The 22,058-nt window shown below is 40.9% G+C and overlaps 1 protein-coding gene across 1 annotated transcript in view; it reads left to right on the top strand.

Moving 5' to 3' along the window:
- Positions 1-10,441: 10,441 nt before the first annotated feature.
- Positions 10,442-22,058, top strand: part of ITGAV (integrin subunit alpha V) — a 49,578-nt gene continuing 37,961 nt past the window's right edge. Inside the window, exons 1-2 of the mRNA XM_082055360.1 lie at positions 10,442-10,728; positions 15,298-15,425. Coding sequence (XP_081911486.1) covers positions 10,577-10,728; positions 15,298-15,425 — 280 coding nt within the window. The 5' untranslated portion in view covers positions 10,442-10,576. The remainder of the gene's footprint in view (positions 10,729-15,297; positions 15,426-22,058) is intronic.

The raw sequence follows: 22,058 nt of genomic DNA, 5'->3' as shown, positions 1-22,058 counted from the left end.
GGTTTGCTGTTATGCTAGCAGAGTATTTGTTGGCTTTACATTTTGATGTATGTTAACATACCATTTCCATCACACACAAAAACTACTCGAACAGCATAAGCTGGCTGGCTTTAAATTTTCTGAACACTTTTTTTGAGAGCCGTGTGATTGAACTTTAGGCTTGCCATTGCTGTTACTCAAAGAGCTCCATACTTGTATAATATAACCTGTTGATAGAGCCCTTGAAAAAATAGATTAAAATTTAAATGTAAAGACTGGCAGTAACTCACATTATCTACTAGTTGTTTGCAACAGAAATGTTGCCATTTCTTAATGGACACTCTCCTCATCTGCTTTTTATGCAGGGGAGGTTTTACTATTGATAAACTTTGGGTCAAGCAGTGGTACTTTCCTTGGCAATTCAGTGTTGTCATAATAGGTTGGTTGTTTAGCAAATAGATTGTACAGAAAGAATCTACATATATAAATTAGTATATTTTTATGAATGCTTTCTTTCACAGTTCTTTAGTCAGATGTGAGGAATAACAAGCGTCAAAAACCTGTCTCAGGTATTCTGAAAGCTGATTTCTACTTACTTTGTGATGTTTATGCGTCTTTTTAAAAATCACCTGAATATGAGTAATGGAGGCTTAAATATTTTGTAAGCTTGCATATCTTGCAAATAACATACTTGGAAACTTGGAATAAGCGTTTGTTATTCTTGTCTCATGTGCTCGTTTTGTATAACTTACTGAAACCGTACAGTGATTGACTAAACCAAAAACCTTACGAGGTTAGATCTTCCTTTCTCTCAGAGTGGATTTATTACAGCCATAAACTGAGAGAATGAGTTTGCTCTCGTGTGCAAATCTCTCTCCTATATATTCACCTGAAATATGTCAGGAGAAGAAAACCCTGAATAACATCAACAGGAATAGAAAGAGAATTCGAAAAATGAGGCCTGGGAAGGCCAGAGGAACTGCAAAACCCCCATACCAGCAGCTGTACTGCATCAGATGAAGAGACCTTTTATCACACTCCAAAACCCAGATGCGTGGGGAAGAAAGAGGCAGGAAAAGGACAAGCCTGTGTACTTCCAGGAGCGCTTGTCTTACCTAGCCTCTGACTGTTTTCAGTCTAGAAGATTTTCTCAACCAGATGTACCTTGTGTCCCTTGGTGGCTTTTCCTTCCCGGTGTATTCCCTGCTCTCCCCCTTGAATCTCTCTACATTTATAGCATCTTCGGAAACCCAACAGTTCCACAGCTCTGCTGCATCTTGTTTTAAATGCGAGTCCTACTAACTTGTATTTTCCCCTAGAGATCTAATAATACTTACAGGAGGGTATATCTTACACCTTCCTTTGCTTTGACTTGATGCCAAAGAAAGAAAGTAGATATAAAAAAAAAGTGAATATATTTCAGTTTTGAAGAATACAATCCCTTGGTGCATTTCAGTGCTAGAAAGTTTTTTTTAACAAAATCAGATACTTTCTTAAGGTGCTTGATTCTTTGCTACAAATGGGCCTTAATCAGCAAAATCTTTAATGAAACAGTCTTTGTTTCCCGGTTATGTACCGGATGTATTTTATGTAGCTATGATGACATTAAGTGCTTTTACAGTAATATCTGCAAATCGCCCTTCTCTCTTTCCCTCACGCTCGTACTAGAGGCTTAACAGTGACCTTGGCTTAGTCTGTCACTTTTAGTTCTTTCATTTCAATAGATGCTCTGTCTTTTTACAGAGAGTGGCTGTTGCTGGTATCAGAAATAAGGCCAAGATGTTTTATTCATTTATGATGTTATAGCCCTAATATGTGAACACAATAGGTTTCCTCATAACACATTATTGAAATGAACGGCAAAAATAATCAGTTCTTTTGATCATAAAATAGCAGCACTTTATTTAGTGAAAAAGCCCTCAGAGATAATCTGTCTTTTACATTTGTGATTGAAAATGGTTAGAGAGTGTTATAACACATCTGGACATAAATTTGAACAAGCCTGGCTTAAAACTAAAGAGAGGTTCCCAAAGAATACCCCATCAGAATGCAAAAATGAGATGGAGTCCTAAATTAAAGCAAGATGCAATGGAAAAGAAAGCATCACAGCTTTCCTTTAACACAAACAAACAAAAAAATCCCCACCTAAATTACTATATAAAATACATGGAGAGAAGCAGAAGCATTTCTGAAGGAAAAAGAGGAGCAAATTATTATAGAATGTTTCACAGAGCAAAATATTCGTTGTACAGTTGGCCATTACAGAAATGTGTTCTGTGGATGCTGCATCCTTGGTCCCGTGGTGGAATGAAACTGTCTTGCCAGCATGTAATGTAGGTGTAGTGCATCTATCGGAGTTGTGGAAAATCAGCTAAAACATTATTTTCTCAGTCCTCTAATAAATTTTAACAGCTTGCTATTCTAGGAGACCATTTGTCCTGTTCATGTTTCATTTCCATTCCCGTTTTATTCCTTGGTTTATGTTCTGACACTGAAGCTGTCAGTTGTATGCTCTGAATGCTGCATGTAGAGATTGGATTGAACACATCATGGTAGGCTGGTCTCTGTACAATAACGTGAATCCTTCTCAAGCTCTCAGTCAATGTTTTCTACCAATCTGGGTAGTGTCTGACATGTCAAGTAGTTTAGTTGTCCTGGTTTGGGAACAGTAGGCTACTTAAGAAAAAGACTAATTGCCCTCCACTTTAAAAATTCTACAGCTGCAACTCAATGCCTCCTTAAAATCAGGTAACAGCGAAGTTTTTAATCAACAAACCTTTAATCTTAGCTCTTCATCGCTTTTTTGTGTTGTCTTCTCTGTTGCCTTCTCTCTGTTCCAAGTAAAAACATGACATAAGGGAGGCTCTTCTGCCTGACCTCTCTGAGCCGTACCAACCAGTTCAGTGCTGGCTGTGTCAGCCAGTGCTGCCTCTCCCTTGGGCTCCCTCCGCGTTGCCCAGTAGGGTCTCTCCTCAGGTGGCCCTGCACGGTCCAGGGATTTGTTTATAAAATGGAAAGGAGGAGAATTAGGAAAGTTGGTTGGAAAGGACATAGCGAAGATCTTATCTCTTTGAACATCTGTCAGACCAGAGTAGAGAATAATAGGAGGGGACAAACTATATGGGATCAATGGGAGTTTAACTGCTGTTGTCTCACCTTTGTGAACTTTCTCCTTGAGTAAGAAGTGGGTGGGTGTCAGAACTGTACTTTGTGTTGGTAGAAATCAGCCTTATACCACAGGCTTTTCAGTCTTTTTCTTGTCAATACAAAAAGTCTGCACTCTATAAATAGCAATTCTAGATTTTTGTGTCCCACAACAGTGTCTTCCACAGACATATGAAGTTATAGCTCTACATGTTTGCTATACATAAATAATTGTCCATTCTTTGTATGGGGAGGCAGGATGGAGCGGAATGAGGGCTCTTGCTGCAAGAGAGCAAAAAAATTTAAAAAGTTTTAAAATGTGCTCTTTCATCAAACACAGAAGCGTCTGCAGTTTCTAGCAGATAACTGTTGTCAGTACTAACTGGCAGGCTGCTTTTTGATAGATGTGAAGATGATTTGTATTTCTGACATTCTTTCACCAGCAGCACCCAACTAGGAGTCTATTACAACATCCTCCTGGCAATTGCAGGCTTATGTCTTAAAAGCAAACGATAGTAACCTCCCAAAAAAACAAAACCAAAAACTAACCTGCCGATGTTAGAATGATTAGAGACCTGATTCCGTATTTATCTGTTTTCTTTATTTATTAGGTACTCATTCTTTAACCTAGGAAAAATGTAGTGAGCAGTATAACATTTTGTAGATAACAACACACCTTGGTTTAATATTAATGCCAGACAAGACAGTATCCTGTGGATATAGAAGATCAAATATAGTAGTTTTCAAAGTGAACGTGAAGTTGGGTCTTTGGTTTGGGAGAAATGGGATTTTTGCATGAGGAAGAGGGAGGAAGTTTGTACTCTGGGCCATTCTGTAAGATGGTACCAAGTCTTCCGAGGCCCAGAGGCTGGAGCTGATGGCCGAGCTGGTTTAGCAAGGCCCAAGGTGTCTGGGCTCAAATACCTGGAACACTTTTTGAGAGAGAACGGGAAGGAAATGCCTTTTCCCATGTCAGTTTGTCTTAATGCAATCTTCCAGTGCTTTTGTGCTTCAGTGTAGAAGAATATTGAGAGTAACAGGTTTAGTTTGTTAGTGGATTTCTGAAGTATTAAGGCATCACAATATCCCTTTTGCTATCAGATAGAAAGGAGCTTGGCTCTATTGTACTCTGTTGCCTTTCAGTCCTACTTGCTCTGCATGTGATTATTGTTTTGCCATAGAATTCTTCAACATATTTAAAGTCTGAACTCGTTATTAAGCACAGAGCAGTGTGAGGAACTTTGTTTTGTATTTCTAACCATTTAAGTTTTAAACTTGGTTTTGTTCCAAATCCTTTAGCGAGAACATAGAAGTGTTACTGTAATACAGGAGCACTAGAGGACAGACGCTTCAAGGCAAGAAGTGGTATTATGTTTCTGGAACAGTAGATTTAGAAAAAGACTGTTCTTTGAGACTGAGCTTTATTTGATTACTTTGAAAATGCATGATGGAAAAGTAATGGAAAAATCTGTGAAAAATTCTCAAAAAACAGGGCATAAATTTGTACACATTGTCATGCTTTTACTGAATAGATTATTTGCACTAATGATGGGAATGGCAATATCTCTGTACCAGGAAGCAGTGGTCTCCAGTATTTCTGTACAACCAGAAGCAAGCAAGAATGTAAGAAAACTAGAAAATGCCTCATCATCTGAAAATTCTCCATAACTGGCAATCTCCTAGGAAGTGCCCCTTGTCTTTGGTGTCTGTGGATCCTGGCTGCAAGGAAGTGTTGTGTTTCTCTTTGCTCCCAGCAGAATGCTGCTTCACAAGTATTTCTGCCAAGCAGACTCACTTCCACTTTCTAAATAAAAACTCTGTGTGTGTTCTAATAACATGCTCTAGGTGCACTTGCTGTGGCTGATGCACTCATTAGAAAGGACTGTACTTAAAATTATCTGAAAGCAATGAGAGGCAATGGAATAGGGGGGTATTTAACTTTTTGTGTCTCTATTACACCTCATATATGCATGGATATTATTAAAACATATTTGATGTTGTGTAGGGAATATTAGAGGCTGGGTTTTTTCCTGATCCATTTCTCCTTTACTGCATTATTTCCTGTTGATCCTTCTCTCTAGAGTAAAAATACTGTTTAAAAATATCTTTTTTAAAGTACTGAAGTCTTTGGAGGTGTTAGAGTGACATCAGGATACGTTTGTTTGTTAGATCTGCAGAATTGCTCTGTGAAGAAAAGCTGAGACGCGCATGATTTTATAATGGCTAATTTTGTCAGACTGAAGAAATATGAATCCTTTTGTGAATCAAGCAGAGCTGTCCCTGAATTTGATTGTACGAAATCCTAATGTAAAAAAAAGGCCTGGTGAGTAACAAGCATTCTCTAAAACACCTGAAGGGGATGGTGGAAAGACATTGACTAATCCTGAAGTAACACAGCTAATGGTACTGAACAAATCAGAAAAAATTCTGCTACAACTCACTTCCTTGAGAAGTGAGACTTGAGAGCTGTTCACCAGCTAGAAGCTGATTTTACAAACATGGTCATACCCTCGTTGTCCTAAAAAAATCCATTATCCTGTAGCCTTGGGCTAAGAACAGCTTTTGCATGACAACGAAATGAGATGTTGATGTGGTGAGTTGCTCGTAGGAGCAATAAGGCACATCAAGCTTACCACATCACTGTAGTGGCTTCCTCATGCTTCTCACCCAGTAATACTTGCATAGTTTTCAGATCTTTTTTCTAGAAAATTAACATTAAAGATTAATATTAGACAAAATAGAAATAAAAGGCATCAGCTGACCAAACCAAAATAATACGCGAAGTCCATCATTTTGGTCAAGTTAAGCTTGCTTTCTACTGCCTCATTAGAAAGTGAGTTATTTCTTAAAGATGTGTCCCAAGCAGCTGAGCTGCTTTACAATCCAAGTGTCTGGATGGCACAAGAGCAAAATATGTAGTTAAACTCTCATGTCAATAAAGGCATTTCTGGGAGACTAATATTAGTATTGATGACCAAATCAGTGGTAATCCTTTCCGGGCTCCAGATATTCGTGCTACTGATCCTGTGGAGCACTGGACCCGCTGGGAGGCTGAAGCTCATCACTCACATATAGGACATATTGCTGAGCCTTTTAAATAGGACCACTGTGCCTGGCACATCCGCATTTTTTACCAAATCATAGGATTTTGTCCATTTTTTGCTGACAAGTGTAGTATCATGAGGAGGAGACATGATTGCAAAGGAAAAAATATTCTTAACTACTCTGTTTATGTTACTGGCTGGAGATTCAGGAATAGCAAAAATGGAAATGAGTACCTGTCCAGCAGAAGTGCCTTGCATCTTGCACAGTTCTGTTCAGCTGTGTTAATAATTAGTTGCATGAGTAAAACCTAACAACTTGTAACAGGAAATCAGTTTTATCTGTCAAATAATGGAAAGCAGTTCTTTAGACTCCACAGAATTCCAAACTACTTGTATTCAATTATAAATACAGATAAAAATTTGGTTTCTTGTCAAAAGGAATGAGAGTTTCTCTGCCCACTTCTTTGTGGTTAATTTTCACCACTGAGTATCTTAGTCAGTAACCTGTAATTCGAAAACTCGAGATAACAGAAGAGTAAATACAGAAACACATAATTCATTTGTTTACATTCCGTAGTATGATCTCAGTAGCAGCTGTTTATCTGGTTGGTAGACATATTGAGAACTGAAACAGATAGTGAAGAAAAATCACATCTTCACTGAAAGGGTGCTTTTTTGCTTTACATTAGTGGAAAAATCTGTTTTAGGCTTTGATTCCTTTGTCCGTGGTTCTGTCAGTCATAGCAGCTCAGTGCAAGCAACGAAGTCACTCGGTCTCTTGCGCAACACAAAAGGTTTTGGTTCATTTACAGTAAGCTTGGCTGGGGTTAGAGGGACAATCCCCAGCCTGTGCGCTTCGGATTTTTTCCCACGTGGAGGCTGGAGGTATATTAACCACCATATAGGGAGCTGTGGCTCAGCTCGCAGGCTCCGGTGGCGTCTGAAGGGAGCCAGACAGCGCTGCTGCCGTCGCTTCCGCCGGGTGACGCAGCGGCGGGAGCGGAGCAGGGCGCTGAGTCAGCAGAATCACAGCCTGCTGCACCTTCCGTGGCCCGGGTGACGGGACAAAGCAGATACAGAAACAGCTGGTTAAAAAGCCATTATCTGCTTGGGGACAGGAAGTGCTTCGCAAAAACTATTTCCCTAGGGATGAGTAACTCCTGGCTCTGTGTAAAGTGCGAGTTGTTCCTCTGGCCTGTCTTTCAGCGATTGGCTGACAACAAGCGGTAGTGCTGCACGGCAGCCAAAATTTGTCATTTGGTAATATCTTAAAAAATAACTTATCCTATGCTGTTTGTGTAATATAGTGAAGCTATGAAATCAGGTAGAGAAAATAAATCCTCTCTCTCTCTAAACTACTGCCTTCCTGATCAAAGTACACATAAACCACTTCTTTATTTTATTGCCCTGTTTGCTAGAATTTGAGTACCTACTACCCCATCTGCAGTTTTGCTTTGATCAGGTCTGTAGTCCAACACCTGTGAGGGAGTAGTCAGTAAATAATAAAAAAAGTTAATCTTATTTATGACTTTTTGTTGTTTTGGTTTTTTGACCTATGAAGAGGCAGCAAAGCTAGGAAAACTACCAACAAACATCAAGTCTAGGTACAGGAACACTCTGATTCTTGATAGAATGAGAATTTTTGAGTTGGCTCCCTTAAGGAATTATTATTATCACTTGGTAGGAAGAGCAAGTGACTGGAACACAGGACGACTTGGTTCTTCTTTCTGGCTCTGCCATGGGTTTACTTGAACAAACTGCTCACGTTTGTGCTGCTGGTTGTCAAGCTGGAATACTACACACGGGGAATTGTGAGAATGAATAAATTGAATTGTTTGGGGAGTTCTTCCTTTGTAGACCCCAGGATGTCTGGAAAACCTACATTTAAAATATTTTTTAAAAGCATAAGTACGTACATGAATAATATGTATTATTCACTGCTTACAGTGGAGCACCAGTGCCGCAGAGTTGTGCAAGAATTAAGGCAACGCCTGTATTCTTAGGTGGGAGGAGGAGAGAGTTCAGACCTATCACATTTTTAAATGGAAAACTCCTAACTCAAAACCCATTTTCAATGAAAACAATTTATTGTGAAATCCTGTCACCCTGTCTATCCTTGCTCGCTTTTTCCCCTCATATTGGTAATTCTTCCAAGCAAAATTTTTTAAAATTGTAACAGTAGGTAAGTAGCAGTTGGTTTGTCAAGAATCCCTGGTGTACAATATTGCTTTCATATTTTACATCCAGCTTTTAAAAGGTTGCTATTACTCAGCTTCTTTCTGCTACTCTATTGTTCTTTGTTGTTTTTTTTTTTTGTTTCAAGACTACTAAATTTACCTTACATGTTAATATAAATCCTGACTGTATTTAAAGCAACTTTCTCTATTCATTTAGTGAGAAATTGAAATGATCACCCAATATCAATGTTCAGTCCTTCACCTTGGGATCCTTTATACATCACACATTTCTTGTAAGCCTGAATTCCATCGTATCAGTAAATGTAAGCTGATTGGACATTACAGAAAAAAAAAACCCAACAAAACAAACAACAGTGACTGTAAATTTGCACTGGAAAACAGGAAACTGATACTAATTCTGAGATATGATTCATTTGTTGGCAATGAAGAAAGCTTTTTTTTTTTTTTTGAAAGGTCCTTGAGTTCTTCAAAGACTAATTCAGTAAAAGAAGACAATGTTAAATGAACCTGGGTCAAAGTTTTACTATACTAATTTCCCTACATTGAATTAAGCCAATTACATCAAAACTTTTGGAATGCCAAATGATTATGAAATCATGCCGTGTTCAGTAGGTTAAGTAGCAGTTCTTTTACAGACATAATGCTTCTGACTGTCTTGAGCAACTTGTACCTGATTATTTGTACTTATTTTCTGCCATGATGATGATTGCTTTCTATTGGAAACATTCTCAGTAACTGGCTTCTAATGTTGCTTGCTCTGCATTTTGTTAGCTCTACCTGATGTACCTGAGCGTGCAGAAGTTCACTTACAGTAGATTTAACAGATTTCTCTTGTAGACTGTAAGTCCAGAACTGCAGCTGTGGTTCCCACAGCCCGTTCAGAAGTTTAGGGGGAGTTATACCAGCATTTTAGACAGACGCTCCAACTGATATAGTTTCTACTCTTTAATTAAACAAGCCATGCCTTAACAATACCTCCAAGGCAGGACTTTTCAACCTCGTTGCAACTGCTGTTGCACTAGAATTCTTCACTTATGTCCCTCAGTAAATACATATGGAATATTTTTAACTTGTCTTCAGGGTATGAAACATCATTTTATGTTCCTTTTACTTTCTATCATGCTCACATGAGAAAGCAGAGCTGAAAGTTTAGACATTCGGCGGCAATAGCGTTAAACTGATTATGTGGTAACAGTATTGGGTTTTATGAATTAATATGAATTAATTCCACTTTTGGTGTTCCAGCATGTTTTATTTTCCTGAAACACTGATCTGCTAAGCAGATGCTGAACTTTGCTGTAGGCTGCGAGGGATTTGGTAACAGCCTAGAGCTGCCTGAGCTCCCTTGATGACAGTGCTAGAACCTTGGCAGTGACAGCTGATCCAAGGGCCAGAAGCTGTGCGTGAAGAGGTTCAACCTGGACACTGGACACATCTGCCCCAGGTGCAGTGGTAAAACGGGAGCCGGGATCCCCGTGAGGGAGGTTTTCCAGAGCCAGCCCTGCGCCCACCGCTGGCGGAGGTGCTGCTGGGCTCTGCTGCGACGCTGGGATTTTAAATTACACCATTTAATATCCTGTTTGTTTGAAACTCGTTGTTTTCCTCCACAGGTGTGTCCATGCCGGCACCTACTTCACTCTTTCCTTGTGTTAACAGCTTTCCTGCAACAGATTGTCTCCAAGACTTCGTAAGAAAGGCTCTACTGAGGAAAGTCTTACAAAGAAAGACTTTATGAGAGGGATGTGCCCCCCTCTTTTTTTTTCGGTACTTCTCAATAGCACTTGCCCTCTTCAAGCCTTCGAGTCTAGCAGTAACCAGCTTTTAGGACTCGGTTGCCAACACCAAAAGGAGATCACGGGGCAAGTACCTTCCCCGCAGCTGGAACTGACCGGCTGCAGCCGCCCGGAGCGGGGAGGGCCTCTCGGAGCCGTGGGCCGGGCCGGGCCGTGCCCTCCGCCCCGGCGGGAGGGAGACGCGGGCGGGGAGCGGCGCGGCAGCCCGGGCCGGTGCGGAGCAGGGCCCGCCTCCGGCACCACATGATGCCGCTTCTCCTTCCTGCCGCCCCTGTCCCGAGGAGAAAAGGGAACTGGGCGCAGGGCGGGAGGAAGTGATTCCGCTCCCCGCCCCGCCGCGGGAAACGTGCGGCCCCTCCGCCCCCTTCCCGCTGCCGCGGGGCCGGGCGCCTCCGCGGGCAGAGCTGCGGGTCGGGCTATGGCGCGGCTGTGGCTGCTGCTGCTGCTGGGCGGCGCGCTGGCCCCGGGCAGCGCCTTCAACCTGGACGTGGAGCGCCCGGCCGTCTACTCGGGCCCCAAGGGCAGCTACTTCGGCTTCGCCGTGGACTTCTTCGCTCCCGACTCATCCTCGTAAGTGCCCCGTCCCGGGCGGCCGGCGCCTGCCGGGGCTGCCGCTCCCCGGGGCGGGGGGCCGGTCCTGGCGGCTCCGCGCTCCGCTCCGCTTGTGGCGCGGTGCCGGCGGGGCCGTGGTCGAGTCTGGCGTTGTCCCGGCGAGGTGCGAGAGCCCGGCCAGCCCGGAGGAGGATGCGGACGAGGAGGGCGATGCCGGGGCCGGGAGGAGCCCCTGGTGTCAGCAGCCGAGCTGTTGCCCCTGGTTCACTGTGCGGTCCGGGGGAGAGCTGGCGGCAGGGCGGCTCGCGGGAGAGGTTATTGGACGGGGGACGCTTGCTCGGGCCTGGGTGGGGGGCGCGGGGATGGGGAGCGCCGCGATGGAACCGAGCGGCGCCGCGGTGGCCGGCCCGCCCCACGGGCGGGTCTCCGAGCGGGACCCCGCGGTGGCCGCGCGGTACCGAAGGGACCGAGCCACGCCGGGAACACGGGCTCGGCTGCATCTCCTCACCCTCCTAGGGTGGCTCTGGCTGCTGATGCTCTTTTACTGGGAAGCACATCTTGGTTTCGTGCGGTCGGTCTGCTCTCTTAACATAACTTTGGATTTTTTGAATAGCCTTATCAGTCTGCAGTTTATGCAAATAATGGTGGCAATAAATACAGTGTAGAAAGCTGAAGGTATGGTATTTTGCTTCGTTACGTTTTCCACCTGAGGTTTTGTCCCGTGGAATTTCAGAAGTCCTGCTGTTCCTTTCCTGAGTGCTCTGTGCAGAAGGGCTCTGGGTTGTGCTCTCTCTGTGCGGGTCACAAAGCTGCTGAGGAGTCCAGAGAAAAAAAAAGTTCCATGTAAATGCCCTCCACATGTGCTTCCCGAATACCTTCTTTCACGTTAAGCGAAAATGAGGCAATGAGCAGTAGCTGGTGTATTTCAGACTTCTGAACAGTCGTGTTGCTAACTTCAAAGTCCTGGTCTTGCCATAATGAATTAGCCTGTCTTTCTCAAGCGTGGGCTACATTAAGATCCAGCTTTTGCCACTTTTTTCCTCTCCCATCCTATGAAAGGGCTGTAAAGCTGGGAAAGCTGCTGCCTTCTGTCATGCTGAGGGGATTTTTTTCTCTCTTGCAATCTCTAGCTCCTAAAACTTTATAAACAAATTTTATAGCTATTGAGCAAGTTCTTTTGCAGCACATTAGCTAGCCTTGTTTGCATTTCTTTATTGCCTACAAATATTAGAAGTCGTCCTGTCTTAACTTGCATGTGTTGCAACATCTTTCAGCTATCTTAATCCTATAAGTCTCAGTACTAAAAGAAAAAAGCTTCTAGTTATGTCCCTCCCTTTATTTTTAAGTCAGCATGTGTGGCTGCAGAGTTATCAGGAGGCTGGTAAATGCATGTAGTGAACTTCCTTGCTTTCTGATAAGGGATTATGTGACCCAGCTCTCACTGAAATCACTATTTGGAACCTTTCCATTATTTTTGTAATAACTATTGACCTCAAAGTGCATGGCTGGAAAATAAGAGAGTATTGTCTTTATTTTTTTTTTTTCTTAAAAAGAAAAAACAAAACACAAAAAACTTAAAACACTAGTGGTTTTCAGACAACATGGAAGACTCCTTCATATTTTTAAAGGATTTTTTTCAATTTTAAGGTGTGCCTAGTAGTTAGTCTGTATCTGCTAAGCTAAACCCCATTACTGAGCTTTATTTTAAATTTAAGCTCATAATTGAAACAAAGCAAGTTAGACAACTTTTACGTTTACAGAAGCAGGCTCTAATGGTTTAAATTTTGAATTTATGCCTCGGGAGACTGATCTTTTGCTCCCTGAAATAGCCAGAAATACTGGTATGCGGTGTCCTTCAGACACAGGCCTGTGTTTTCCCCATCATTGAGGAAGGACCAACACACCCTCCCCCAGACTGGAACGCCTGCGGATTCCCTCAAGCTCTTGGAGGGGAAAGAAAGGTAGAATCATTGAATGTCCCGAGTTTGAAGTGACCCACAAGGATCTTCCAATCAGGTAGCGATGAACAGCAAGCTCAGCGATGTCTGCAGTTAAATATTGGGTTGAAAACCGAGTGAACTGTTTTGCAGCATGATTAGCAAAAGGTGTTCAGTAAAATGAGCCTTGTTATGTGGTTTCTATTGAGTGTCGTGTGCGTCACTTGTTTCTTACACCTCTGTTGTTGCTTTGGTGAGTTTTTATTTATCTCCTTAACATGAGTATGAGAGATTAAGTAAATTTACTTGAGCTAAAGCTATTTGGATTGGCTAGCCTGACAACAAAGGAGTGTTATTAGTTCTGGAATGCTCAAGCTGCTGTTTCATAGTCTATTTTGACCTGCTGGATACCAAAATAAAGCATATTTAGAAGTCCAGTGTGAAAGACCTATTCCAGGAGTCATTGGTAGTCTTGTATTGTTATGTGGTGCTTCACAGAGGGCTTAACTATATTACTAAGTGATTGAACATATAATAACTTTATTAAAAGGAAAAAGGTTTCTCCCACACGCTATGTCTTAAAAGAATGGCATTTGATAGTCTGGCTTTCCAGTGCACAAGCACATGGAAATGCCAGTTTCTCTTTACTGGCCCACGGCAAAGCACTGGCAAGTGATGGTTGCTGAAAGGACAGCACCTGTGTAGGTGGAGCTGCTGAGGGCGTCAATGTGTCCACAGTGCTGTGCTGGGGCAGGCGGTGGCGTCACGTAGGAGACAGGCAGGATCAAAGCATGGCTGGCCTGTTCCCATGGAAAGAGCAGATTTCCCTCTGTTCCCCTTGCCCAAAGCAGGCAGACTAGAGACCTCTTTGGTTTTAGGTAATTCATGGTACTATTATAAGACCCATGTCAGAAATCTGCTCTGCGGTGATAAAAATGCTTTTTTTTTTTTTTTTCCCCTCTCTCTTTGGGAAAAGAGGTGACTAAACCTTTGTGGAGTCCCACAATGATGCCTTTATTGGTAATCTGGGTAATAAACTTCATCACAAAGATTATCTTGAGAAATATTTAAAATATATTATTAGAATGATTTATTTTTTTAGAAGATTTAATTTGGGGGGCTTCTCAAGAAGCTAGTCATACAAGCGTAAAGTGGGAGGCAAGCTACCACTTGTTTAATAGATTGTAATTATAATAATTAATGTGTTTCCGTACTTGGCATTATGATGTTTACTTTTAAGCATTTCTGTTATGCCCAGAGAGAATATTTTAAGTTGATTAAAGCATTTCAAATTCTTGCTCTTGGAATCTAGGGAGTCTATGAATGGCAACTAAGGGTAACAAATGGACTGCCATCTAGCCTAGATTTTCTATCGGGGTCCTCATCAGGAAGATTTTAAGGTTCTGCAAATTCAAATAAGTTGAAAACTAGTAGCCTGTGCTGGTTTTTATGCCTTGAGCTTTGAGGTGCTACGTGTTTACACCTGGTATTTACATATGAAGAAATACAAAGTTAGCTTTGTACAGAAGTGAAGTCTGGAAGGTGACTGTGAAGAGCAGAACAAGTTCGATAAGTCTGGATCTGCCTACTTGTGGGCATTCTCTCCAACCAGTTTTGCAGCTTGTTCAGCTAACACAATTCCAAAACTAAATAACCATAATGCCCGATAGGGGATGGTGCGACTTGCTCTTGCAAGCTATATTCTCTCTTAAACCTACATTGAAACAACAGAGCAGATTCTGATGAAAAGAAGCATTTAGTTTTATGTCTTTTGTACGTCTTTGTCTAGATTTCAAATTGACTTCCTCAGGAAAGTGCTGATGAGTCAAGTGTGTCTCAGAGGTGCTGGAGTAATGAGAAGACATTAGTAACCTTGTTGGCAGACGCTGAGAACCTTGCCTGGTCCTGTGCTGTATTTGGTCTGTTTCCTCCTTTGCAACTTCTCAATTTTACCACCTGCACAGGCATAATCTTGTGGCAACTCCTGCTTAGAGTGCACTTGACATGTACATATAAGCAGAGATTTATGAAAGCACAACAGATCGTAATAAGAAAATTATTACTGTGTAATGAATAGCACTGAGGATTCGTTAATGTACAGACCTGTGGTTGATGGTCACTTGGGTACTTGGAGATTATTTTTAAAAGAGCGTTTGCTAATACTAGGCTGACTCACCACTTAGTACCTTCTGAGCTCAGAAGCAGTATTTTGTTTATATATTGTTTCCATTTTTGTCTGATTTCCTTGAATTACCCTTATGTACAAAATTAACCAGAAATTATGCCAGTTGATGACTTGCTCAAATTACAGAAGTACATGATTTCCTGTTCCACTGCATACGTACATATTTTTGAAAGGAGAAAAAACATATAAAAGGTGTTTATGTCCTTTTAAACATAATTTTAAGTAGGACAGCATAATTTTATCTTCTTTTTGTTTTTTTTTTGTTTTTTTTTTTGTTTTTTTTTTTTTTTTTACTTTCAGAAAAGAAGAACCCAAGACCTAAAACCTAATATTAATTTATCTGAAGCTCTGTGTAGTTCTAGTCACGTTTAGATTTGAATGGGCAAGGGCTTTGCTTTATTAATTCTTCAGATGCCATAAAGTAACAACATCTGTGCCTTGTTTTATTTCTTCTTTGTACTGCAGGATATCTCTTCTAGTGGGAGCTCCAAAAGCCAACACCACCCAGCAGAACATCATAGAAGGAGGCCAGGTGCTCAAATGTAACTGGAATTCTGACAGAAATTGCCAGCCGATCATATTTGACTCCACAGGTACCGCGTTGTTCTCTGTGCGGGGAGATGGGGCATCTCTGCTCTGATCCTGGTGTGGGGACGCAGAAAGATGGAGATTCGCGGGGGGGTTTTGACGGTCAGTGTGAGGGCAGCTGCTTCTGGACTGGCAACTATTCAAGGCTTGTGGGTGTGGATTTGGTTTTTTGTTTTTCTGTTTTTTTTTTCATCTCCTCTCTTTGAGAATTCTGTTGTCCTCGCTATGTGTTGAAAGCCTGAGTGAGCACACATTTTTCCTCTTCTGTTTTAACCTATTTATATTTTTCCTCTGTACTTCTCAGCAATGCTAAAACATTTAGCAACCTAATTCCCAATAAGGATAGGCTTATTGCCTATTAAAACATGTGAGGAATGATACTTTTTGATATCAGCAAAGGTGTAGTGTATGTAGTAATATTCAAAAGTTCAGTCTGAAACTGAGAGTAAAATCTTCAAACTGTGGGGAAAAAACCTATTTTTCTTTTCAGACATAGCTTCATGGTATTTGTAATACCCTTTTTTCCCCGAAAATAAGACCTACCCCAAAAATAAGCCCTAGCATGATTTTTCAGGATTTTTGAGGATGCTTGAAATATAAGTCCTACTCCAAAAATAAGTTACAGTTCATAAAAAAAGTCAATTTTAATAGTGTCCAGGCAGCTATACATGTAAAAAAGTAAAATTAATTGGCAGTAGAATGCAGCAGGACAGATGAACCCTTCACCACGAACAACTGACACCCCCAAAACAATTGCACTCGACAGACCCCACGAGACCCAAAGCAATAAGGTTGGTGAGTGCTGGGCTCTCCCGCACAGACTGGGCAGTCCTGCTGGCGTTGTGGTACGTGGAAAAAGGAAATAGAGTCACAAGAAATTCAGGGTGGAATTCAGGCTTTGGAGAGTTATGGTGATGTTCCAGAATGTGATGACATGACCATATTTGAATAAATGTTAGGTTTTTTTCCTCAAGAATAAATGTAGATTGTTGTTCATGGAAAAATAAGACATCCCCTGAAAATAAGCCCTAATGCCTCTTTTGGAGCAAAAATTAATATAAGACCCTGTCTTATTTTTGGGGAAGCAGGGTAGCAGCACTCCAGGTGCCTGAGTTCAGAGGCATTACTTGCCCCTTTCTGAAGTATGCTAAAGCTGAGCAGTAACAGCGCTGGCATTGAACATTTCTCTCCCTCTTCATGCTCTGGTGCACAGAGTGATGTGCACAGGCTGTGGCAGGTCATGTGAGAACACACTGCGTGTGCTTTTCTGCTTCAGCCATTCAGTGCTGAATCCTCTTTTCCACAGCATGTTTCAGGCCAGTGGAAAAACCTTTCTGTGTCATGGGAGTGGATTAGCAAGACCCATATGGTAGGGCAGAGAAAGCACCTATGCTTTTAAGGTCCAGTTGGTGAGAATTAGTTCTTGCCTCTGCTGGTATTTTGACTTGGCAGTGTAAAGGCAGTTAGGTTTTTGCAGACTTCGTAAATCACGTGTGATACAGTGGAGAAGCTCTTCTTCCAATTCCATTGTCAAGGTATTCAGACTGCTGAAATCCCTGTATATTTTTTCTGAAAACTATTTTGTTCTTTTGCAAAAAAAAAAAAAATAGTGGTATGTAGTGGTGCTCACAAAACCCAAGTCATTATCAGTCTCTTCTTAACTCTTCAGGTACCTTCCTACCAGATTACTTGAGATCTTTAGTAAGCTGCAAAGTGTGACATTTTGTTTGCAAAAGTTGTTTTTAATTTTTTTTTTTTTTTTTTTTTCCTTTGGGCTTATCGCTTACTATGATACAAATGTGGATTTTGGTTGTTTGTATTAAAGAAAGAATCTAGATATCCCTAATTAATAATCACCCTAATGTAACAACCAAAATCTTCTGGTAGGGAAAGATTATCCACCTGAGTATGTTCTAGATGCACCTTCCAGTGGGAATTACAGGGCATTTATCTGTTCATACTGTGATCACTTGCAATAGGCTTTTTCATGTGCTGGGCTGAGTAAATAGATACAGAGGCCACGCTGCTTTGCTGTGTGTCTGTGCATAAGGTATATGCTACTAGGCAAACAGTGTTTTGCTTGTAATGGACATGTTAATTGCTTGAAATTTAACAGTAAAAATAGCAGGTTATAACGGCTTAAGAAGGATTTCTTTTGGGTACATTTTAACTCATTCCAGCTTTGTGGCAATGAATTGGGAAGTAATGCATTTGTCGATTATTCTCTGAGTGAAAAGGGGCATTGTATTTCAGCATAATAAAATAATAAATGCACTGAGAGAAAATAAAACGTCTTTTTCTTTGTGCATAATACAATGGTTGATTCCCTACATTACGATGACAATGTCTTACTGCCAGCACAGTGTAAAGCCCCAGTCCTGCCTGCCTCTGCCTCGTAAGGTGGCAGGTTTAGGGCAGACCTGTGATTCACTGTGCAGGAAATAGGAAGCAGATGATTTGACCACTGATTTGTGGTGCTGACGTGAAGGTGTTTCTTGTAGATGGCTTTACACAATCTCTGCAAGAGGTTCATCCAACAGTACTTCAATGTTTGTAACTCCAGAGCTATTGTTTAGCCCTGAAATACAAGTAAAAACTCTCCTCCCTCCAAGATTATTATTTAGCGGTTTTGTTAATGGAAAAAGCAGCACAAGTTCTGCATAATTAGTTAGATTAATTTCTTTGGAGTTCTTTTCTACTTACGTGTAGCTAGTGAGAAACCTGACCTGTGAAAATAACACGAACATTTGTAGTTGTGGCTTTTCTCTGTTTCTGTGTTGATGCCAAACTCCATGTGTGGAGTTGCAAAATGACAATTACTAGAAGGCATGTCACAGTTCATCCTCCTGCTTCCCTGTGCCAAATAGCAAAGATCCTGGACCAGGCCAAGCCGCTACGTCTTGCTCACAGCGTCTGTGAATGTAGCAGGGGAATGGAAGAAAGAGCAAGGCTTTTTCTGACCGTGTGAGGTTGTGTTTGTCCACTCATCTTGTGGTTGTATCACAAAAATGAATAGGGTTTTACAGAGCTCCACCAAGCCAGGTTTTTTTTCCTCTCCCTGTTATTATTATTTTTTCTTATTAAATGTTCCTTGCTTTTAGTTAAGTTTTCTTCCAGTTCTGTGTGTCCTTTTCTCTTCCCCACCCATACAAAGGCCGCACCGATGGCACAGAATTGAGTTTTATTTTCTAATGCTTGCTTTTGGCTTAAATATTGTGTCGGCACAGAAGTGTGGTCATTGACACGAGACAAATGCAACAGCTGTTGTGTAGCCCGGGAGAGAAGGTCCTAGCTGCTTTATGTTCATATTTGGAGGAGGAGTTGTTCAAGCCCTTACCTTATTCCAGCATTGCTTGTTACTTATATTTACCCTCACCCCAGTGACTCTGGAGGAAAGTGATAAGTCATTAAGCTGGTGGTTCCTGGTAGCACCAAATTTACTGCTTTGTTTCTTCCTTCCTGTGCATGACAACTCAGTTCTTGAAGGAGGGGAGCTGGGCAGGAGGAGCCCATTCACGGAACCCGCATAGATCTCATGCTGAAAATATGTATATTTCCCTCCCTTTCACGCTCTCCCCACATTAAAAAATCCCTCATTAAAACATGTATTACAATTTTTAAACTGCTGACCAGAAAAAAAAAATATTTCACTGCTCCTACACAGCATATTTTCTTGTTTACAACAGCAATATACTTGTGAAGGGGAAGGAGGGGTCTCCCAGCACAATGGTTACACTCATGTAAAAATACACAAGAGAATGTTCTGTGTATATATATATATATATGTGTGTGTGTGTTTCCATGCATATTATACTGATTGGTTTTGATGTTCTGGTATACATAGTGGCTTTGGAAGGCAAAGTGTTTATATCGCACATTAACACTTCCCAAATGTAAAGATGCTTCGCTGTGGGGCTGCTGAGCATTTTAGCACTGACATCAGTTGGCTTTGATTTAACATAGTTACGACTATGTGAAAATTGCATAACAAACATGTGTGGTGGTAGAAAATGCCCTCAAATTCAGGGGTGCATATAGCTGTGCTGCATGTGCTTGTGTGTACATGGCCAGAAAGTATTTTCTTTTTTTTTTTTTAAGGCTTTCAAGTATTGTTAGGCTTGCATTTCAGGCTGTTTTTTTGCTGTTAGAAGCACATAAAAGTTTAAAAGGAGCCAACCGCCACAGTGAGTTTCCTGATATGCTCTTGCTGATCCTGTTGCAGAACTGAAATATGAAGCAGTGCTCATATCTGTTACTTCAACAGGTTATCCTGCGAATCTAAATAGGAATAGGTCTGATTAAAAAGTGCTGTGTAAGCAATGAACTTTTTTCTTGCCTTATTCCTGTTTACCTTGTTAATTCAGTAGTTAAATGTGCTTCTGTCACAAAACTAAAGTTCCTGGTATTTGTGTTCTTCTGTATCTTGCCTGCTTACTACAACTGCCACAGCATTACCACAATTTCAGTTTGGGGTTTTTTTTTAAATGTAAAATACTTGGGATTTTTTCTCTCTGTCTCAGTTAACTTTCAGAACATATAGGAGGCTGTATTTTTTTCAGGGCAAGCACCAGAGGAAAGTTTACATTCTCAAGATAGCATATTCTTCAGACCTGTCTGAAGCATAAATATTATCAGTATATCATCTCCTTTGCAAGGTGTTTTACATTTCACATTAAAATTACCAAAAACTACAAGTAATAGGTCATGGTGGGTAAATATTTGTCTTCATTCTTAACCCTTCTTTACACTGCATAATTTTGGGACCAGAAATTTATTTTAGTTTTTGTTTTAATCCACAGCAAGAGAGGAAGGTTCTGAATCTTCTAAAAAAGAAAGAACCTGGGAAAGCGAATGGTGGAAAACCTGCTCCTGCAGCTTGCCGAGCCCCAGTACTGTTCTCTCGACAACACTGGAGAGGTGGCTCCTCTCTTAGAAAGCTTAACTGTGTCTAGTGAGCACTTGGCTTTATCTGGCAGCTGCTTAGCAGCTTTTTCCAGGGAAAACATATTTCTTGTGGGTAAACTGTAAAAGGAATGCACTTAATATAGCAGTCCATTTTCTGTTTCGGATCAGTTTTGAGCCAGAGGTCCAAACCTATTTGTTTTAAAGACACTTCTATTCTCCCTCCCCTTCCACAAGCCCTCACGCACTGTCACAGCAAAGCTTGAACAGTTGGTACCAAGTATTACTGAAAGGATTTCCATAATCCTGCTCAGGGAAAATATTATTGAAGAGTTAATGGTTTTTCTGTGAGTTATATTTATTTTGAATAGCTGTCCATTTTTTTGTGTATATAATTAAACATGTTTTTTCTATGCAAGAGGAAGATCAAAAGCTCATTGAGCCAGATAACAAAACCAGCAATCAGAGGGGTGGTCAAATGGGCTTTTTAGGAAAATCAACAAGTTATCTTTATGTTTTGATGTATTTTATGGTTTGGTGTACATGGAATAGCAGGGTAAATACACTTAGCTAATTGTCTGACATCTAGATAAATACCTCTATTACTTAGCCATGGAATTTTAGAGAGCAGGATCATGGAATTTTCATTCTGACAAACAAAAAATTCTTCAGAGACCCATGTAACCAGTTGGAGTTAATCAGACTGTACACATGTTGGCAATATGTAGCAAATTAATGTAAACCAAATGAGTTTCCTGTGTGCTTATTTCCCCGAAGGAAACAATCTTCATAATTATTCATATTATTTTACTTTTCATGTTTGGAGTCCTAACTCTTCATCAGTCAAGAATAGTGGGAAGTGGGCTGGTGGAAATAGCATTTCTTTGTGCTCCCATGGCTCTTCATAAAAATGCAACAAAGTGGGTTTGTGATTATAAAGTTTCTCTTACAAAAACCTGCCAGTATTTTAATGAAAACTTCCATTGAGAAATGTACCTGCTTCTGTACAGGATGCTTGAAGCACAACTCTATATCAGCACCAAAAAGTGCAGTACCGAGAATCTAGAATAATCTGATGAAATGCAGACAGCTCTACAAACTGTTACAAAGGAAAATATGCTCATAAACCAACTTTGAACTTCTATGCTAATGAACTGCAGATTTCTCAAGCACATTTCATTTTTAGCACAGAAAGATCTGCTTGTTCAGACAATGGGTTGTTTTGCTCTTCTGAGACACGTAGTGTAACAGCTCCACGCGCTGCTCAATTGTCATTCTCTCTTGGTGAAAGCTTTCCCGACTGCTTTTCTTCTCTATATCAGATCTGAAAACTTACAGAAAGGAAACTTACAGAAAGTGTTGAATACTAAAAACTAAGAGCATCTCAAATGTGCTGTGTGTTTATTGCTTTGGAAAAAGAATTCAGTGTAGCCTCTGGCTGCATAAAGTTTTATCACTGACAGTTGTACTCTCCCTCTTCTTGCCCTTACCCATTTGTTTTGACACACTAGAGTAATTTTAGAGAAATGGTGTGTTCTTAAATGTTGGATAAAATTATTTTAAGACCAGTTGTTTTGATCTGTACTAAAAGAGGAGAAAGAAGCTTTTGAACTGGAAAATAATTATAAAACCTTTCCTGATTCCTCCCTATGTTTCCTTTTTTGTGTGTTGTGGTGGCTTTTGGTTTTTGTTGTGTGTGTTGTTGTGTTTTTTTCCCTCTATCCCCAAGTGGGTGA

The sequence above is a fragment of the Streptopelia decaocto genome (genome assembly GCF_964273445.1).
Source record: "Streptopelia decaocto genome assembly, chromosome: 6".
In the NCBI taxonomy this organism is placed as follows: domain Eukaryota; kingdom Metazoa; phylum Chordata; class Aves; order Columbiformes; family Columbidae; genus Streptopelia; species Streptopelia decaocto.
The sequence above is the reverse complement of the archived record's forward strand: the minus strand, read 5'-3'. Positions and strand labels throughout refer to the sequence as shown.